The sequence below is a fragment of the Ruditapes philippinarum genome, unplaced genomic scaffold, assembly GCF_026571515.1.
Source record: "Ruditapes philippinarum isolate M1 unplaced genomic scaffold, ASM2657151v2 ctg2696_1_1_1_1, whole genome shotgun sequence".
NCBI classification, from domain to species: Eukaryota; Metazoa; Mollusca; class Bivalvia; order Venerida; family Veneridae; genus Ruditapes; species Ruditapes philippinarum.
Genome location: NW_026855017.1, coordinates 39,571 through 61,657, shown reverse-complemented (window position 1 = coordinate 61,657; position 22,087 = coordinate 39,571). Strand labels below are relative to the sequence as shown.

General features: G+C 31.3%; 1 protein-coding gene across 2 annotated transcripts; it reads left to right on the top strand.

The window, feature by feature from the left end:
- Positions 1–1,011: 1,011 nt before the first annotated feature.
- Positions 1,012–12,836, top strand: LOC132741847 (dnaJ homolog subfamily B member 12-like). 2 transcript variants are annotated; one of them, XM_060730104.1, is made up of 9 exons: positions 1,012–1,176; positions 3,269–3,455; positions 4,122–4,267; positions 5,027–5,155; positions 5,858–5,914; positions 7,131–7,189; positions 9,945–10,054; positions 11,157–11,320; positions 12,386–12,836. In XM_060730104.1, the coding sequence occupies exons 1-9, from the start codon at positions 1,044–1,046 to the stop codon at positions 12,493–12,495; spliced, it is 1,095 nt and encodes a 364-aa protein (XP_060586087.1). In that variant the 5' UTR covers positions 1,012–1,043; the 3' UTR covers positions 12,496–12,836. The 2 variants fall into 2 exon arrangements, with proteins under 2 accessions (XP_060586087.1, XP_060586084.1); XM_060730101.1 differs by lacking the exon at positions 7,131–7,189 and adding an exon at positions 8,228–8,313 and having other exon boundaries at positions 1,013–1,176.
- Positions 12,837–22,087: the final 9,251 nt, after the last annotated feature.

The window sequence follows — 22,087 nt, the reverse complement described above, 5'->3', positions numbered from 1 at the left end:
GACTTTTCAATGAAAACAGCCATTTTTCACAAAATGCTCATGAAGTAATGGGTTAAAACGATGTATGGGGGCGTAGGCTACCCTTCTAACATAGTGCCCGTAGGCCGGTTTTAGTAGTAAATGATATATGTCCCACAAATGTATATATTTTTAATGGGGTTTTATGTTATTGGTCAATATGTTTTCACCTACGGTAAAATCAAATATATAGTTTATATATATAACTTAGTACCCCTTAGTTCTGTTGTATGGAAATGTTCATTATAGGCCTATATAGTGGCGTATATAAAAACTGACTGCATGAAATAATGCCACTCAACTCGGTCTTATATATGGGCCCCGTAAGTGAAGATATGTGTGAATATATATATATATATATATATATATATATATATATATATATATATATATATATATATATAGACCCGTCTCTCCTAAGTTCTATTTTCCAGTAAAAACAATTTCACGAATAGATCCTGACTGTTCTGTGAGTTCTTCATGCCTGTAGAGCTAAATATTAGCATTAGAGACACTCCCAGCTACATGCATATCACAGAATGATTCGTGATACATGTATATTCTAAGAGGGATCCCATGAAAATAGCTGACTTCATTACGCAATCACCCAACTAAGAACAATTTATTTATGCTCCAAATACCATTTATACCACATGAAGTCGACGTTTTGCTGATAACAACGGCATAAAATGACAAGAAACATTAACATCCAATCTGATTAAAATTATAATTAACTCCTAAATCGACTCGAGTTGACTCTTTGGTAATATCTAAATCTGCAAGATTTGTAAACCAGTCATTTGACAGATACGTCAACAATCGGAACACCTCGGGCGACTTCAAGAATTCGCAATCTCCGAACTTGACGGAGATTGCCGAGTTGTTACGATTGATACGTCAACTTAAATTCTGTAGGAACAGCTTAGTTGATTGGACAGATCTTACATTTTACTGTAGTCTTCAATATTTTCTGTCCAATCGGAATCATTTTAACAAAAGATCTTTGGTTGATCAGTCGATTAAATATGGAAGGCAATAGAGACGAAAGTGAAAAGTGTATATCTATAGCTCAAAAATGTATAAATGCAGGAGCTTATGAAAAGGCTTTGAAATTCTTAAATAAAGCAGAAAGGTTATACCCAACACAAAAAGCTAAAGGTCAGTAGATGGTGTTATTTTTTAAGTGTTTACAGGCAGCATAATTTTCATGTCACACACATTTTATCAAAATTTATCCGGTTGACAAATTTTCTAACCGTCTAGCTATGACTGAATCATTTTATTATCTTATCATGTTTTTTCCTGGTTTCAAGTGTATGTGCATATATACTAGTGGATGTGCAAGGCAAATTGTGTTAATCTACCTTGTTGTGATGGATGTGTCCCGTCGAATTACAGTCAACCCGGCCCCAAGTTAACCCGGCTTCAAGTCAATTTGGCCTCAAAATTAGTCAAACCGGCCCCAAATTTGGTCAATCCAGCCCCACATTATTTTTATTTGGTCAAAGCGGCCCATAAATTGGTTAACCTGGCCCCAAAATCGGTCAATCCGGCCCCAAATTGATTTTGAGAGAAAATTTATTACATTAAATTATTATGTATTAGACAATTTGTTGCTTCTTTCGTTTTCCCCTTTGTCTATAAATGATGTATTTATTACACACATTAAAAAAAGATTTTCAAAAAAATGTATAAGTAATTTCATATTTACAAATAAATAACACTTTTAAGTTTAAAATACCAGATACATAGACAAATGAAGATTATGAACCATATGTTAAAGTTATTGAAAACATTATTAGGCTATAATTTAATTTAGGGCCAAGCTGCAGACCCTGATTCTTTATTTCACATAGATGCAGCGTTAGTCTTTTATTATGGCTAGACTTTACACAAGTCAGACTCCCCTTACAAGTTCCTCCCCTGACTATTCTCCCTCTAATTTGGTGTATGTATGGTAGCAAGACACTTAACACTCCAGACACTTCACCCCTCAAATTTTGAAGACACTTCACCCCTTAAGACACTTCACCCCCCAAAATCAGTAAGACACTTCACCCCTCATCCAATTTTTTATATAAAGTAAATAAAACAAGTTAGTCAACAACAATGCTTATATAAATTATTTCTAGTATTATTTTATTAAAAATTTTGCTTATTACCTTTATTTTTACTAAGTTTAAAGCTGATTTAGGTCAACTGGTTGTATTGCCAAATGATATACAAAGCACTTTCATCCATTAAGTGTTTATTGCATGTCATCTTGTTTATTCAATATGTTGATTGGTTGTTTATTCAACAGTTATCTCAATAATTTCATACATTTGTAATTGATTAGATAACTGAATTAAAATGGTGTAATTTTAAGAAAATTGAATTTATTTATAATATTGAATAAATAAATATAAATGAATATGAATGAATGAATTGGTTGCTTTATAAAATATAGTAATCATAAATTATTTATCATCATTATCAGACACAATTATCCTACATTTAATACAAAGATCATTCATAATGTGATTTATTAAACAAATAAATTGCACCAGTTACGTAAATTAAGCACAAGGTTAAAGCACAAATCATCACCAAATGAACTTAACTTGATTATTATATGGTAAGGATCAAACTGAAAACAAACTGATACATGAATGATAAAATAATAATAAAATATGTTAAAACAATAAACATACTCAATCACTATTGAATGAATTTAACATTTTCTACATAAATAATTGTTAAACACAAAATAAAAAAATGAGGGGTGAAGTGTCTCAATCAAATTTCTTAAAATGAGGGGTGAACTGTCTGAGGGGTATTTGCAGACTGTTCCTCACCGTTCTTGTTGATTGATATTGATATATTCAAATGATTAATAATTAATAAATGAGCAAGTTGTCATTGTGATTGCATTTTTTTTAGGGAGAACAGTGTTATTTACATGTTGAAAACCCAATTAATAGAAAAATATGTTAAATGAAAAGTGTGGAAAGTTATGACGTTGCAAATCAATATATTACCAAATTTACAGGTAGGGCAAAAGCCTTCTTACTATGAAATTTTGATTGTGGTGTTATAGTAAGAATTATAAGCATTGGCCCTTATTCCCTCTGAATAGGCTTGAAAAAAAATACCTGGGATACATGTTAAGGTGTTTGAGTCTGCAATCTTTAACTTGTCCTGCTTCAGTAGTAAGTACACATCCTGGTGTACAGCTGATAATAATTTATGTGTTGATTCTGTGTTTCAGATTTATTAGACCATGTTAAGAAACTGAATGAGTCCACACCTGATGATACTGGAGGTGGGGCAGAAAAAAATGACGATGGTGTATGCCATCGCAAAGGTAGTCACAGCAGGGAGGCAACAGATTCAAAACAAACCAGCGAACCAAAGGAAAAGGATTATACAGAGGAGCAATTAACAGCAGTTAAAAGGTCTTTTTTTACTATTCTTTTAATAATAATTTTACGTCAAGGGCAGTCAAACCTGTGAACCAAGGCCACCTTAAAGACAGACTAAACATGATCTTTTCAGACATGTGGTCTGTATTTGGGGGTTTCTCTGTTCTGTTAAATCAGTGAGTGATTGTTGAAAATATTCTTTATTCACAGGTGGTCATTATCACAGGCCTTACTGTAAAATTATATTGTTTTTTAGCAGCCCTGTTTTTACAATATAGATCGATCTACCTGTAATCAGAGGAAGATATTTTGTGTTGTTGTTTTTTTTTCCTTGCAAAAATAAAAGAGGTAACTTAAATTTGTTACAATGGAAATAATAAAGACACAATTCATAGATTGTTTTAAGACATTCAAAAAATGTCACTTTTTACTACTTGACTATTATTGATTGAATAAGAGTAAAAGTTCTTTTATGTTAATTTAATATAAAGATTAAATATTTGATATTTAAATAACTTGCAGTTTTGCAGCCTGACTGTTATTCAAACCTAAGATCACAGAACGAGAAAATTATTTCAGTGTACAGTGTTTTTTTCTCTCAAAGTAGTGTTAATGCAAGAGAGACAAATGTTCAATCTTCATATGATCCTTAGTAAAATATGGTTTGTAACTAGCTTTCAATTTTGTTTATTGTTACAGAATAAAGAAATGTAAAGATTATTATGAGATATTGTGCGTAGAGAAGGACGCTTCCGAAGCAGATTTAAAGAAGGCTTACAGAAAACTAGCCCTACAGATGCACCCAGACAAGAACAAAGCACCAGGAGCAACAGAAGCATTTAAAGGTACTGAACATGCTAATTATCTTAAACGAACTTGTCCGTCTTTCATTTTGGACAAACCATTCATCATTTAGTATGTATATGCTGAGGCCCACATGAAATATCGGGAAACCGAATGTGCTAGCCTCATTAAACAAAGTTGTTACTTACTTACTTACTTATAGGGAAAATTTTAAAGTATATACAGACATAATAGAGAAAGTGAAGTCCATGATCAGACAGCATGGGTGTGCTAGTTAAGCCTTTTGTTATCAGCAGGCTAATGGTTAATTTATCTCTCATCTTTGTTTTTTTTGTGCGCCTTGAATAGGGCAATATATAGGGATTACTTTTGTTGGCAGTGTCAGCATCGGCAGTGTCCCCTTCTAAGGCTTGTCCGGGGCATAACTCAGTCACTATAAGTTGATTGACTCCAAACTTGTTATGCATATTTCTTTCAATGACCCGAAGTGCAGTGCACAAGAATGGTTATTCTGCACTTCTTAATTTTTGAGTTATTGCCCTTTGACATTTGTTAACACCTCCTGCTCATGATAAAGGCAATAAGGTTAATAGATACAAAATAAGAGGCTTTGTAACTAATTTGTTTAGTATGATTCATCCCATAATAAACATACAAATAAATTTTGAACACTGTTCAAAAAGTTTTGAAAATGACTGCCCAATTGAGGTTTAAAATCACCTGGGAATGCTTTACCACTTGTTACTCTCAAATTTTACATGGGAACTTTAAAAGGAGATTTTGATTGGTCCTATTTTCAGCTGTTGGTAATGCATTTGCTGTGATAAATGACCCTGCAAAGAGAAAGAAATACGATATGTTTGGTCCAGAGGAGGAACAGAGAAGTACAAGAAGTCAAAGGGAATATGATTATTCTCATGGTTTTGAAGGTAATTTGATTTTTATTAAATCTCACTTATTGTAGCAAGAGGACATAACTGTGCAGCTTGGCTGCGAAAAAGAGTTAGTCAATAAGCCATTTAAGTCCATTATATGTCTTTAAGACTGCGTGGTCAAGCTTTGATATGACCTGTATTTTATATGTTTGGCTTAGTTGAAGTTATAATATATGATCTGTGACTGTATGTCTATGGTTCAAAGGAACTCCACTGACGGTTAAAAGCCCCAAAACTTGAAATTTGAATTTCTTACATAGATCACCTGTTTCACTTAAAATAGAAAAATATGCAAAACCATTTGCCTATTACAAGTAATGATTATGTTCAAGACATTCGAAACATCCTTAGCTATTATTCATAATAACCTCAGAGTTGAAACGGATTGAAAGTAGTTGTATCATGTGGTTTCAGATGTAAACACAAATAGAGAGTGTTATCTTTGATAATGTAAAACATTAAAATCCATGTATCTTATTTTAAGTGAACTGGGGGAAAAAACTTGACAACAACTGTCAGCAGTAAATTACTATTTGTTTACAAGTTTAGTTTCTTAGGTTTGATTGAAATACCGTATCGTTCTGTGTATTCTTATTATTGTGCTTGACATCCTTATCCGAAGAATGACGGAAAGGATGGAAAAGTTGCGATAATGTTCGAGGAAGATTATTAGACTGGTTCTGTTTCTCATTGCAGGTGATATATCACCAGAAGAACTTTTCAACATGTTTTTTGGAGGTGGTTTTCCCTCAGGTTAGTTCCCTTTTTTTAATGTATTCGAAACAGGAAAAAAATATACATTGTAATAATAAATCATGTCATTTTGTTACGCTTTTTGTAATTCGCTTGTAAACGTCAAATGCACGAAATTTTGTCATTAAAATGAGACCGATTCATGAGTCGAAGTGTCAAAGTTTTTACACAAGTCCCTTCAACTTTTACTTACTGAAGGTCTACTATACCTACAATATTTTGATAGGATAAAATAATTACCTTATTTATTTGTCAGCTTGTTTGTACTGTCTAATTTTGTTGGTTAAAATATTGCAGCTCATAGTTATATATAATATTGTGTTGTCAAAAGTGAATAGAAACACTGAAAATTTAATTGTGAAATAAATACTAGTACTTAAGATTGATTACTAATTGCTTTGATAATAATAAATGTTTGCAGAGTCAATTTTCATTTAGCAGTAAATACTTATGAATGAAATATTGAGAAATATTGAATAATTGATGAAATAAAATGGGTATTTTCATTTTCTGTATTTTCACTGTAAAAATTTATTTTTTCACTGCAGTGAAACATATATTTTCCGTATTTTCACTGGTGTCTGGCCGGACTACTTTCTTCTAAAGTCAGCCAATGCACAAAATTTTAGTGGAAGTCTTTCAAAGTGTAATGTCAAAAAAGAGGAAAATGTATATAATAAATAGAAAATTGAAGTTTTTACTTTAAATACAGCATTTATTTTCATCTTGTGGTATAAAAATAATCATATTTCACTTTTTCACTTGTGGTGCGCCACTCCTGAAATATTTAATTTTATACCACTTAATGAAAATAAATCCTGTATTAATAGAAAAGCCTTTATTTATATTATCAATGTACATGTCCAATTCTAATTTTGTTTTAGTCTTCAGTTTTGCAGTATCGTGACTTTGTTGCAAAGACTTTTTAACAGGTTATATGGCCAAATATTAACTGTTTTTTTTTTTCTCAATGTTACTGCATAATATTAGCTCATAGTCATTCAAACTGGGTCATATAATCTGTGAAAAATCTTATTAATATAACAGGGGTGTGAAGTTTTACATTTATTTTATATATTGTCATCTTAGTGCAGTAACGGGCTAAAGTTCTTATACAATTCAATACTAGTAGTAGTTAACTTGTTATTGCACTGAGATGTCATATTATGTAATATTTGGAAAAAAATGATTATCGATTATCTGCTGCTATTTTTAGCAGGTGTACGACGGCAACACAGATCATACTCACGAGCAAGCTCGAGATCTTCAGATGAGGTAGAGTATCAAAATACGGAGAAAAATGTTGCATGCATATATAGTGTATAGTCGCTTTAATACTTGGTACATGTTCTGATAAAATCTTTTTGATGACCAAAATGAAATGAGAAAGTACAGTAAATCTAATGTATGTAGAATAATATTCTAGAGAAAGAATTTGTATTGTTTGGAAATTGAATGATGGATGTACATTTTGTTCAAATTTTTGGTTTCATAAAGTAAAATTTGATGCAAAACCATGTAGAATTCATGTGTGGTACAGCATCCGTATTTGTGACACAGTTTCCACATATGTGACAGTTACCTCGTGTGTGACAGTTACCTTGTGTGTGACAGATTTCATGAGTGTGACACAATTTCCACACATTTGATGTAGTTTCTGCATTTACTGAATACATGTACATATACATATCTACACATATCAGCAAAGATTTTATAGAGCATGTGCATCAAGTTGTTGTTATTGTAGGCAGTTGTCTCAAAAATGACCATACAGATAAAATGGTCGCTTGCCCACAATACGATTGGGACTTTTTTATATAAATTGACCAGGAAGAAAACATCTTTTCTTAACAATATCATAAATTGAAGATGAAATTGATGTTATCCGGAACTCAGCAAACATGTGTTTATCAAAGCTAATCCATAGGTACAAACAAACTTTTACCATTATAGCTTCAAGGTGCACTAACCATCACAACAGATTAGATAACCTGTTGTGCTTATTTTCGAAGCTGTAACTGTAAAAGTTTGTTTGTACCTACGGATTAGCTGGGAAAAACCCAAATATCCGTAATTCCAGAGTTGGTCTGTTGAAAAGCATATTTTACTTGAAGAACCTAATCAAAATTTCTGTGATGGTCATTTTAGATGTGGCAGCTTACATGTTTGTTAGAAGTCATTCTTGGTTAAAAGGCAGACGTCAGCTGTGTAGGAGACACTATCCTGGGAGAATCCAAACTTAATTATTTCAGATATATATGTTTTTTTCAAAATAAACATCAGTACATTTTGTGCTTTTACGTCTGTATTCAGGGAGTGTTTATCAACGAAGGGGCAGACATTCACATTCAAGGCAACATTATAGATTTACTTCTAGAGAGTCCCAATCTTCAAATGATGTAAGTTTATAGTGATGCTGTGTTAGGTCATTATCACACGTGCAAGGTCAATATAACATGTGCTAGCAGTAGTTTTAAATGATATCACAAATAATGGTCCTTAGTTCAAATCTGTCTAAATTTACTTGAAATGTGCTTTATACAAATATTTTCCTGCAAGAAGATTTTATTACAAACTCATATTTCTACTAATCAGATGATGAATGTATATGCAGAAACACTAGCTGACATAATTATTTTGGTTCCATTCCAATAATATTTTATAATAATAATAATTATGGTTTTTTAATAATAATAATTATGGTTTTTCTCCTTTAATTGGGAAGAGGGCCTAGCCTCATGATTTTGGGAAAAATTATCACTAAAATTGCTTATTTGGGAAGTAAAAAAGGTGGAGTAAGTTCGGATTTTTAGGAAAAATGCATGATTTTAAAGAGGAATCTGCTCTATAAAGTGAAACATCACTTCCTGCAGGTAGTAAACACTGTTTGATGTAAGTCGATGGGGAGCCAAAATCAGCATCATTGTATTAGTAGATTAATCTCTGTAAATCTCTAATCTTGTAAATCTTTAATCTTCCAATATAATTCTATATATAACCAAAATATAATTTTTGTAAATCTCTAATATTCCCATATAATTCTATATATAACCAAGGTATCGTAAGAGCATGTTGGTATTGGTCTGTTCATTATAACAGGTGTTAGTGTTCTATTTCTATATCCATATGAATTTAAATTGTTGCAATGTAAAACGTTTTCTACCAGTACAGGATCAGACAGGCCTGCACATATAAAGGCAGCTTTGGAAAAACTTCAAAAAGAACTTCTTATGTATACATTATTTATTTAAGCTTGCAAGTACTAGATTCATATGAGGAAACATGATCATGTCTCCACTAGGGCTTGAACTCAATGATCCTTGGGTTGAGAGGCAAACACCTTAACCAATATGCCAGTGCTCCTCTCATTAGAGCTTTTAATATGATCTTGTACATCATGTATAGTGTATTAAAGAATCTAGTATAAATCAAATTACCGAGTTTTGAAGAAACTAAGTATTTTTTATGAAACCTACCAAGTATTAACTTTATTGTTGTACCAAATTACCATTAAGTTGAAGATAATTTGCAGATATTAAATTTTGGATTTTAGACTGAGATAAAAAATATTTGTTTATATATTGGTCGCCCTTTAAAACAAGGCAGATAATAACATACTTATGTTACCAGTATATTGTATATGGTCAGGGCAGCATGTACATCTGTTTCTGTCTGTCATGACACTATTCTGATAACTTTATAAACTTGAGTATTTTAATTACTGAAGTCCCTTTAACTACTAATGGATTGTTCCAATTTCAAAGCAGGACAGGTCCATTATTTCAAATTTGTCAGGGAAAAAGGTTAATTTATTCCCTTTGCTGTAAAACGTTATAACTTTACAATTATCATATGTTAATATGATATTTAAAAAAAAAACAATAAAAAAACAACAACACCTTATTCTTGTAACAACCTAAATGATCCTGTATTTTTAAAATGTTAGATGACCCAGCTTAATGGGAACAAAAGTTTTAGAGGATTTGAAATCAGATTTATATTTTACATTGTTATTTGTTTTGTATTTCAGGGCAGCGCCACTTTACTGTTACAGTTGGCTCCGATATTATTATTGGTTATTCTATCACTACTCAGCAGTTTCTTCGTGTCAGATCCTGTATTTAGTCTTAACCGTACAGAGTAAGTTATGAATTCTTATTAGGGGTGTCACGGTTAGAAAAATGCTAACTGTTTAAATGGCAAGGTAATAACCTTGTCAAAAGTTAAACTGACCATACAAATAAGATCCTTAGATTTTGAACATTAACTTTGTTTCTTTATGACAAGGTATGCCATTTTGTTCGTATTTTGTTGAACTTGAAATGATAATGATACATATCGGAATATGGAGTAACTTTTTTCCGTTAGGTTGTACTGTATTGGATCAGATCGGAAAAAAATCCATTGTTGAGTACAAACTAAAATACAAACAATTGTCATACCTTGTTATAAAAAAACTAAGGTAATATTTAGAATCAATTTAAAACTTTTTAGCCATTTTGTCAAATACTAACCTTGGTTCCTGGTTATTGAATTTTCTAACCGTTTTTTAGCTAAAAAAACGACTGTACCCTTTTAAATGGATAGGCTTCTTAAAGAAAATATTTTATGGGCACATTATCCCTCAGAAATCAATATTTTTTTTTAATTCGTTAGAAAGGTCAAATAAATGTTCAACAATGTTTTAATAATGAATTTAGAGCATTTAAGATGTTAAACAACTACTGAAGAGAGTAGCATTGAATTTCTTTTAATGTGTTATAAAGGGAGGAAAATGTAAACAAAGTACATAGTAATTTCACTTCCATACAGAATACTAAATTACTATAATTATATTATTATTCTAAAGAGAAAAGAAGCAAAATTTTATCTATATGACAAATGAGTGAATTACTTGGAACCAAGGAGGTAAAAAAATGGAAAAATTAAAATGATAACATTGCCGAGTGGTTAACATGTCGGATAAATAATCTAAGGATTGCTGACCCTTGTCAGGAGCAAGCCAGTGTTTCCTTGAGCAACAAACTGAGTACTGGTTGCTCATAGGAACAGATTCAAAATTGTTTCAATACGCATAAAGCTTCCAACACAAACTGAAATAAATTTCTATAAACTAAATGGCTGTGCAGACTTGATGAGAGCACATAATTATGTAATTGCTGTTTCATTTGAGCACTGAATTTTTCATAAAGGAACTGATGTGTTATTTTAGCACTAATTTGTTATTTTATGCTGTTTTCAGTAAATATTCAGCTCAGAGAAAGACACAGCACTTGCATATACCTTATTATGTGAAACAAGATTTTACATCAAACTTTGCGGGTGATTTACGCCGGATAGAAAGACAAGTAGAGGAAGAATTTATTTCTAATTTACGTCAAAATTGCTGGAGAGAAAGAAGTTATAGTGAGTACTTTTTTAAAATAATTTATAAAAATGTTATCTTATTTTTTTTAAGAGCATATTCTTTGTGAATAATTTTGATTTTTTTTTTTTGTTATATGCTGATTTTAAATTGTAAAATGGTTGGATAGTACAAAGAGAAAGTTACAATTATGCTTCATATTAATAGTTACAAAAATTTTTGACAGATTATTTGGCCTTATATAAACGGTTCTTTGTAAATATAACCTGAGTCGCTAGGCGAGGGTTATATTGCAAACAAACCTTTATATATGGTCATATAACCTGTTAGGAATATTTATAACAAATTTATAATACTGCAAACTTGCTTTTTTAGGGAAGAAAAGTGAGATGTTTTCATGAATTGACATCTGTGTATGTAAAACTATATAGACGTCACATCACGATTATCTTATGAAAAGCGTCATTACAAACATGCAGTATTATTATATTTAAATTAGATTTGACTGTATGATTACTGTATGAGTTTACAAATTAACAGGCATGTTAAAGTTCAAATATTATTTTAAATAGGTTAACCGTTTACACACTGTAGCTTGATAAGTTTGGTTTGAGAAGGCTCTTATGCGACAAAACCAACATAGTGCCTTTGCGACCAGCATGGATCCAGACCAGCCTGCGCATCGGCGCAGTCTGATCAGGATCCATGCTGTTCACTTACAAACTCTAATGCAAGTAGAGAAACTGATAGCCAACAGCATGGATCCTGATCAGACTGCGCGCATGCGAAGGCTGGTCTTGATCCATGCTGGTCGCAAACACACTATGTTGGTTTTGTCGTGACACGGCTCATTTATTGTCGAGACCAAGTTCTTGACCCAAAAATATTCATTATAAATTAACTTTTATGTCTAGATTAAGCACATGAATCTGCATATTAAGTACAAACATACTTAATTCTTGCATATATCACTATTGGACTGTGACTAAAATTGTTTTGCAATGACTGATTTTACTATGTTCAAATTTTGTAAAATCCCTATCATGAAATGATGAAACAGTTTCGCTCTCTTATCTCACAAAAGATTTATCATACTTCCATTGCAGAAGAAAATATGTTATGGAGGGCCAGAAATTATGCAGATGCAAAATTATACGAGCGCGCACAGAATATGGAAACACCGTCGTGCGATCAGCTACAAAAGATATACAGCTAGTGACTTTGAAATATAACCACACCTCCTTACTTTGATTTCTTATCAACCACTGAATTTTTATCAGGGTCCGAGGTCCTTGTCCCCGGCAACAAACACACAGAAATACATTTTTTGGTGAATTCTGTTGCAAATTTTAAAGAAAAGGACCTTCGAAAACGCAGACCAAATGCATGGACTTTGTTTGTGATTATAAATGATTACATTTGACTGAATTAGATAACATTGTTGAGAGTAAATTTGAATGTAATCAGATGGAAAGGGGTGTTTGAATTGTGGCAAGCTGAACGTCAGTCTTGCAATTTTATTACCTTTGCCTTCTCTCTCCGAACCAAACTCAAGAGGTTAAAAACAATTTTATATTTATTGTAATAGACCTAAATGCAGCAGGGAAAGCAGAAAAATATAATAAGGCAATTGAAAAAAACTGAAACGAGATAAAAAAAAGAAAATATCCTCTTATCCAGTATACATATTACTAGTATCCCAGATTTTTTAAAGGAAGGAAAAAGTCATACACTGGTAAAATGTTACCAGTGGAATTTGTTTTTTCTCTGTTGTACAGTAAAGAAAACTTGAATTTTGTAGTTGGCACATTATTTTGTTCTTCATTATTATCAGTCTGTTTTAGTTATTTGTATGTTGTGATGAAAATCTAGCCTTTGATTGAAATAATTTTCATCAGATACACCATATATAATATCTACAGCTCAAATTAGAATTGGAATTATCAATAAACATGTATAATTATAAGAATTGTTCAAGCTGAATGCCTCCAGATGAGCCAAAAAATTTCAAGAAAATCAACTTCGAGAGAAAACTCACAATGTTTTTAAGAAAAGTAAATATACACAATTAAAGAGTAATAATTTACATGTTATATGCAATGAATGATTGATTTTGTAGTAGTTATCACCATTTTTTTTACTGTGTGACTAATGCAGAAAGGGGTATTTTTGCATATTTTGACCGTTATTTTAGTAATTTATGTGGATTTAATCTGTAAATTACTTTCCTTATTCACTTGACAAAAATTAATTTTTTAATACATTTTTCAAAAAAATTTCATAAAAATTAGCATGAATCTGGAGGCAAATGGTTTAATTTTAAGTTGCTCTATCCTGATTGTTATAAGTTAAAAAATGCAGTGACTTCTTTTTATATTTGGGTTGCTGTTTATTTGACAGATTACTGAAATAATATATTTCATTCTACATCTGAATAAATGTTTTATGAAATGAATTTAGTAAGACTCTTGGATTTTTAATTTTACTTTAAATACCAGCAATCATGAGACTTACCTTTCATGGATTGTTCACTGAAATGAAATGCATTTTCCTTGAATTAAGTTTGAAACTGACTACTTTTACTGTTACTATTAAAAGTGTTACAACTGTTACAATGCACATAAACAATGTGTAAAAGAATAGAGAATATGTTGTTGAAATGTTGGATTAAAATGAGAATCCCGTAAGGGACTTCTGAATTTTTACATGTGAGAAAGCTATCAAGGAAGATAAGGGGCTGCACTCAGGTGCCTGCTCATGGCTGAAATAATGCACCCGAGGCCTCCACCAGTGAAGCTGGAAAGTTACTGTAAGACTTTTACAGGGTATATGTGACTTAAAACCAAATAAATTTAACTAGTGAATGATACAATTTAACTTTTTACAATGATATTTCAAGTTGTGAACAATTTCTGTTTTTAGTTCAAAATTGTTATTTTATTATCTATGAAGATTTTTGTGTGAGATGAGATTGACTTTTTTATATATGTACATGTATATAGTAAAAGAGTTTACAAGTAAATATCTAATAAAATTATGTTTTTAACATACTCAGTAACTCTACAAAATTTGAGTGAACATACATGTAAACTTTTAATTGAAGAAAATTGCAATTGTTAATTTTGCTATTGATGATTTGCATTGAAATATTTGCATACCTGTATACATTATATAATGAGTATGCTGAAAAAAAGCCAAAATGTTTGGGAAAAAAACTACTTATGTCCACATGTAAAACGCTATCTGTTCTTTCTCTTACTGTGTGTTAGGAAACTATCCAACTAGCTTTTGGAAGATAAGTGGTTCACTTAGGGTGCCTGTTTGTGCCTGAATTGATACGATGTAGGGGCACCTGAGGACTTCTTCCACCTGTATAGCTGGAAAGTTAACATCCACCAGTATAGCTGGAATGTCACCATATGACATTTAAAATGTTGTTGTGACTTAAAACCCAACAAAAAACAAACTTATCATATGTCATTTGGTATGTGTAGATATCCCATGATGCCTGTTAAGAAAGCATGGGATCATCTCCCTTAGTTATTGTAATAAGAACGGAAAAGAAATATTTTAAATATACAAATAAATGTACTCAAATGAACATGTACACAAAATTAATGTAAATTTAGCTGCTTTGATAAAAAAAGTGAAGGTCATATTTAATAAAATTTGACTTTTAATGAACAAAAAGTTTACATGCAAACTTCATAGCATTCCTTAATTTTTCTAGATTTTCTTCAGCCATCCAGTGCAATTAATTTTTTGAATAATTTTTAATTTAGTATTGTTATAGTTTTGTGTTATTTATTTATGATAGTTTCTTATTAACTCAAGGCAGTACATTTTGTTATAATTTTTTTTTTTCAATATTTTTTTTTTATGATTTTTTTTTGTTACATTGCAATTTGTTAAATACCTTGGAAAATTGTTTTCCTTTTAATTTTTCTCAAAAATGTGAAGATTGGAATGAATAAACTTTAGTTTAGTTAAATAATTTAGAAATATATGCATTTAACATGTTGTGACTAGTACAGGTTATGATTTTCTACTGATGAGAAAAATTGTATTATTTTCTTTGCAGTAGTTAGAATACTGGATAGTATGAGCGTGAGATTTAAGGAAGATTTTAAAATATTGTAATTTTGTTAAATTGATTGATGTAAATAGTTTTTATCAGAATGGGAAAATGTTCGGCAGATATGGTTTTTGGAAGAAATTCACATTTATATGGCTGAAAATAGGAAAGAATGGTAATTTACAAAATTAAAAATATAATTTCAGATAAGGGCAACATTTGTCGGTGTCTATAATTCAAATTCTAACACAATCGGATTTTTTTCTATATAAACAAAGAAGGCCCGAAGCGTGCATTATTCTACAACAATGCACTCGCCGTTCTTATTATCTCCCTGTGTATTTTCACATTGAGGGCGCCATTTTGTTTGAAAAATCTGATATATAAAACAATTTTTTGTCGAATTTTGTTGTGAAAACTATCTAGAATGAAAGAAAATGGTCTAACTAAGAAAATGAATCTGAGCACCAATATCTTTAATTCAGTCGTTAACGCTGTTACAGACGTTTTAAAGTTTGTTGTTACGTGACGTTCATAATTGTAGCCGCCAAACAGCACGTGCAAAACAATCAAATCAAGTTAAGCTATTTTAGTATCGCAAACGAGTTAAGTTTAACATTTATTTCACTTTTAATAATTTGTATTTCGCTTGAAAAATTATAGAGTGAAATAAAATAAACAAACAAAGTTTTATCAACGTTTTTAGAAATGCGTTATTCTCTAAAGTTTCTACACATGGTAGATTTAACGACACTTTTTTTCAACCCACTGAAACAGCCTTTAAAGAACGTTTCTATTGGAAACTCTGAGGCGAAAACAAATTTAACCACCAAACATAAAGTCCAACTTTATAATAATAATTATATTTTTTCTTGACGTGTAAGAATGGAAATAGATATTAATTCTTCGTGCATTATTGTATAGTAATGCAAGTTTTTCGTTCAAATGCTTTGTAATTAATCACTCAGGCCTATCGGCCTTCGTGATTATATTACTACGCATTTGAACTCAAACCGTGCATTATTCTACAACAATGCACTCAGAATTGATATCTATTTCCTAAATAATATTTTAGAGGACAAAGATTGTTATTTGTTATTAACTTTCTTCAATCACTATTAGTTAGTGTTAATAATAATGATATCAGGACAATGCTTCAGGTATAGCTCTTTAATCTGGAAACCTTTTTCAAATTTGAGGATATTAATTACTTCTATTTATTGATAATAAACAAAAAGTAAATTATAGAATATATGTATGTTCTATATCAAGGGATTTTCTTTTGATATTTTTAAATTATAATAAAAAGAACTTTTAAGGATGGCCTATGCCTGTAAATGTTGGATTATACACATGGTAGTATAAAAATCAGTAGTGTTTGTGCAAGAAAAGGTCAGTTTATTGTAAATCTGTCTTGTTTGCCCTCATCACACACACACACACTCATATATAGACCATATTCCAATGACATTTTACAGGATATTTCTAGTTACTAAACATTGTTAAGATCTCTGTAAAATCAAACTTGTATGTCTATATATGACAAGATTGTACTTGTAAAATCAAACTTGTATGTCTATATATGACAAGATTGTACTTGTAAAATCAAACTTGTATGTCTATATATGACAAGATTGTACTAGTATTTGAATATCACAGGGATTATGGCCCTTTTCTGTAGTTTGAGAATTATGAACTTAAGAAAGGCGGCAGAAGACATTTTATCTTTGCCACACAAATTAGAGCTTATATTACTAACTCACCCTGCTGGAACTGAAAATAATAAACCTTTGCCATCAGTATTGAGCCAGGTCGTTCTGCACGCCCATGCAACCTGACCAGGCTATAATATTGGTAGTACAATTTTTTTGTATTTTGATATTGAACTCCCTTACACTGAATGGAATGTTCCAATTTCAAAGCAGGGCAAGTCCATTATACGTGTTATATTAATTAGCTGGTACAGGACTAATTTAATTATTATCAACAGGGACAAACTGTTGTTAAAAAAGAATTGAATTTTCCCATTTTATAAATGGGGAAAAAAGTCATTGCAAAACAGGGATTGAATTAAGTTTATGTACAATGTGTAAGGTGTTAAGCACCCTCCTTTTGTATTGGATGCTGCCTTTAAGTATATCTGAATTATGAATATATCTAAATTTCATTGTTTTTGTTATTATTAATATATATAAAAATGTTGTGAATATTTGTATCTCAGATATATGGATGTCCTTTTCTTCTGTATACCACACTTCAGTGATTTATTTCCACTAGGGCTTGGCAATAGTCTTTGTAAAGCCCCTTATTTAAGGTTTGAATAAAGAATTATATTAATCAGAGTGCAGTTTTATATGACGTAAGGTCAAATTAATTAAACAGATGTTTTAAAATTATTTGTCATAAGTTTAACCTTTTTAAATTTGAGTTAAATTTTTATTTGATGTAATTTTGAACTTTTTTGGCATAATTTTAATCTTAAGTAAAATAAATTTGTTATTGGGTTTAATAGGAATTTTACGGTAATTTTTAATAAGAAAATGTTCATGGAGTATTACCATAAGTGTGGTAGTATATCATAGGCAAGTATAAATACATGAAAAATGTTCCCGGTCCATTGTTGAAATATAACAAACTCCATAATTTCCATTATTTCAGCCGCGCTTCAGTCGAATATTTAATCATGTATGTACATATGTATATATATAATATATATAAAACATTAATTTTAGCAAAATATCCTAGTAAAAACCATCTGGGTCATATAAAGTTTAACATCTATAGTAATACCTCCTATACATGTATATAAATGTACAACTACATTTGTATTTCTCGTGAAACATAACTGTAACACTGTTGTGTAGCTGTGGGTATAAGAGAAAAGGACATATCATATATTCCTGTTTTTACACATGCCATGTGTGACTCCTTTGTCATAATAAAATATGAAGAAAACTTTTGTATTCTTTTTGTCTTTGTTTCACAGTCAGGTACACAAATTTCTTCATGGATGATGCCCTGCTATATACACAGTCTGACTGTCATAGAAAGAAACACAACCGAACAGATCAGAAAATCCTTCTGCTTAACATAAATGGATTTACTTCAATTAATTTCATTACCTTACAACTGAATATGATACATTGGAAAGAACATAACATAAATGATGGCTCGCCTGAGTAAAATCTGCAATAGTTCAAACTTAACAGTTATGCTTAGTTAAGTCCAATTAAAACACTACAGTAACTGACCCAAGTGGGTAAAAAATCTATTTTTAGCTCACCTGTCACAAAGTGACAGGGTGAGCTTTTGTGATCGCTTTTCGTCCGGCGTCCGTCCGTAAACTTTTACTTTAAATGTCATCTCCTCATAAACCACTAAGCCAATTTCATCCAAACTTCACAGGAATGTTCCTTTGGTGGTCACCTTTAAAAATTGTTCAAAGAATTTAATTCCATGCAGAACTGGTTGCCATGGCAACCGAAAGAAAAAACTTTAAATATCTTCTTTTAAAAAACCATAAGAGCTAGAGCTTAGATATTTGGCATGAAACATCTTCTAGTGAGTGTCTACCAAGTTTGTTCAAATTAAAGCCCTGGGATCAAAACTGGCCCCGCCCCGGGGGGTCATTGATTTTCCCTATAATTATGCATATAGTAAAAAATTAAAAAATCTTCTTTTAAAGAACCCAAAGAGCTAGAGCTAAGATATTTCGCATGAAACATGTTCTAATGGGTGTCTACCAAGTTTGTTCAAATAAAAGCCCTGGGGTCAAAATTGGCCCCGCCCCGGGGGGGTCATAGATTTTCCTATATGCATATAGTAAAAACTTAAAAAATCTTCTTTTAAAGAACTCAAAGAGCTATGGCTAAGATATTGAGCATCAAACATGTTCTTATAGGTGTCTACCAAGTTTGTTCAAATAAAAGCCCTGGGGTCAAAATTGGCCCCGCCTCAGGGGTCATTGATTTTCCCTTTGTGCATATAGTAAAAACTTGAAAAATCTTCTTTTAAAGAACCAAAAGAGTTAGAGCTAAGATATTTAGCATGAAACATGTTCTAATAAGTGTCTACCAAGTTTGTCCAAATAAAAGCCCTGGGGTCAAAATTGGCCCCGCCCTGGGGGGTCATTGATATTCCCTATATGCATATAGTAAAAACTTAAAAAATCTTCTTTTAAAGAACTCAAAGAGCTATGGCTAAGATATTTAGCATGAAACATGTTCTAATAGGTGTCTACCAAGTTTGTTCAAGTAAAAGACCAGGGGTCAAAATTGGCCCCGCCCCAGGGGGTCATTGATTTTCTTTATATGTGTATAGCAAAAACTTAAAATCTTTGGAAAAACCCAAATAGCTAGAGTTAAGATATTAAGCATGAAACATCTTCTAGTAAGTGTCTACAAAGTTTGTTCAAATAAAAGCCCTGGGGTAAAAACTGGCCCGGCCCCAGGGGTGTCATTGTTTTTAACTATATGTGTATTGTAAAAACTTTAAAAAAATCTTCTTTTAAAAAGCCCAATGAGCTAGAGCTTAGATGTTTAGCATGAAACATCTTATGGGTGTCTACCAAGTTTGTGCAAATAAAAGCCCTTGGGTTAAATTGGCCCTGCAACGTTTGGGGGGGGGGGGGGTTGGTGGGGCCTATATACAGGTGAGCGACCTCAGGGCCATCATGGCCCTCTTGTTAGCCTCTGTGACCACAATTTTGATCCCATGGAGATCTAGACCCCTCTTTACACAAAGCATCCCAATATAACAAATATCTTGGACTTTGTTCAATACATTAATATGATTAAGAAGAGATATAGTTTAACACAAAGTGTACGACAGATCGCCTTTGATCCCAATTTAAGCAGAGGTCAATTCAAGACAACCTTATCTGGAACTTCTCTACAGCTTTCAAGTCAATGCAAAAATACCTTATCTGGAACTTGTCTTCAGTTTCAGATATTTCACTTGGCATGATTACATTCTGCATTTTAGCATTTTGTACTATCTAAGCCCCTCAAAAAATCTACTTGATTTGAAGTCCTAGTTCATGATGTAGAAAACATAAAATCATCAAAAATTGCAACCCCTTGAACTAGATTCATAATCAGACTTTATCCTGTTGTCCATTATCAAAGCATATGATTTACATTTCACATTATTAGAATTTAGACAGTACCCAACAGAATAGGATTTGGCCAGTTTCAGTATCAAATCCTGGCAGGTACATGTAGCATCCAGGGACCATTTTTCACACTTATTATCTTAAATGGATTTATTCATCTTTCAATCTGGACAAAACCATTCATCATTTTTTGGGAGACTTCAAAATACATGTATGTATTAACTGAATAACTAACATGGCACCAATCTGTACTGGTTTCATGGGGTAGAATCAGTTGCCCCCAGCAGACCTATGATTAAATTGATAGTACCAATCACTTTCGATAGGAATCTTAGTAGGAACAAAGAACTCCTTTTAATGTGCAAATTACAGCATGCCGATGGTAGACTGAACACTTTCTTGCATATCAGACAGGATTATCCACTGTTTACACCAGTGCTAGAAAAACCTGTCTTACCCCCTCATGTAAGACAAGTTAAGTGTTAAAATGACGTCATTCCCACACAAATTTTTTGAGTGAATTGTGTTCTTTGGATGGCGTCATTTTGCCCTCGTATATGAAGTTGTAAATACATACGCTACTGTAAGAAAAAGTGCTAAATTGAAAATATTAGTTTTCATAATTTCTTTTTTGAAATATAATTAAATTGTAATATGCAAGAAAAAGAATCAAACACCGTCTGTCGTCACAGACAGGAATATCTAGAGTAACTGTGTAGTGGAAACTCGGCAGAGCCTCATTACTGCTGTAAACAGTTACCCTCAAGCTAGATATTCCAGTCTATTCCGGCAGCCAGTGTAAGATCCCTATGATAAATAACCCCTGCAAAGTGAAAGACAAAAGCTGGATAGCTGATAAAATATTTCCATCATATTTCAAATAGCAAAATAAAAAGATCATAAAATTAGCTTTTAAATTTTATTGTCATTTTTCATCAAGATTTTAATTTCAAACAAACACATTTATAATATTAACAGAACAAAAATAAACACAATGATCAAAGAGAATGCAACAAAAATGACTAAATGTACAAAAAAAATTGTCACTTGATAAATTTAAACATATTTATGTACATAAAAAATGAAGTCACATTCTTCTAAAGAATTTGAATTCTAACTCTTATTTACACCATTCTAATACATGTATATGTAATGATTTTTTTTAATACAAAATACATCACAAACATAATTATGTATATAATTGTTTCAAGGCAAATATCTTGGAAACATTTTCTTAATACACTAGTTACAACCCATTTTCATGAAACAATGAAAAACACAATATTTGAATATATCTAAAATTTAGATATATTCAAATATTGTGTTTTTCATTGTTTCATTATTTAATGAAATTAACAATAAAATGTTATAGTTTCTATTGTACATTCAGGGCTAACATGTAACATTTTGCTTTGTATAATGTATTAAAAATTTCAAATTGCAAAAGCCAAACTGAGCTTTTAATTATACATGATGTACTATCAACATATAATACAATCAAATTTGTACCTGTTTATGAAATCATATTGTCAATTTTCATAATTAATGGATACATTATCATTCTTATTTTATTTATTTAACACTTTTTTCAAATACATGTACATGTGTATATACATAAAG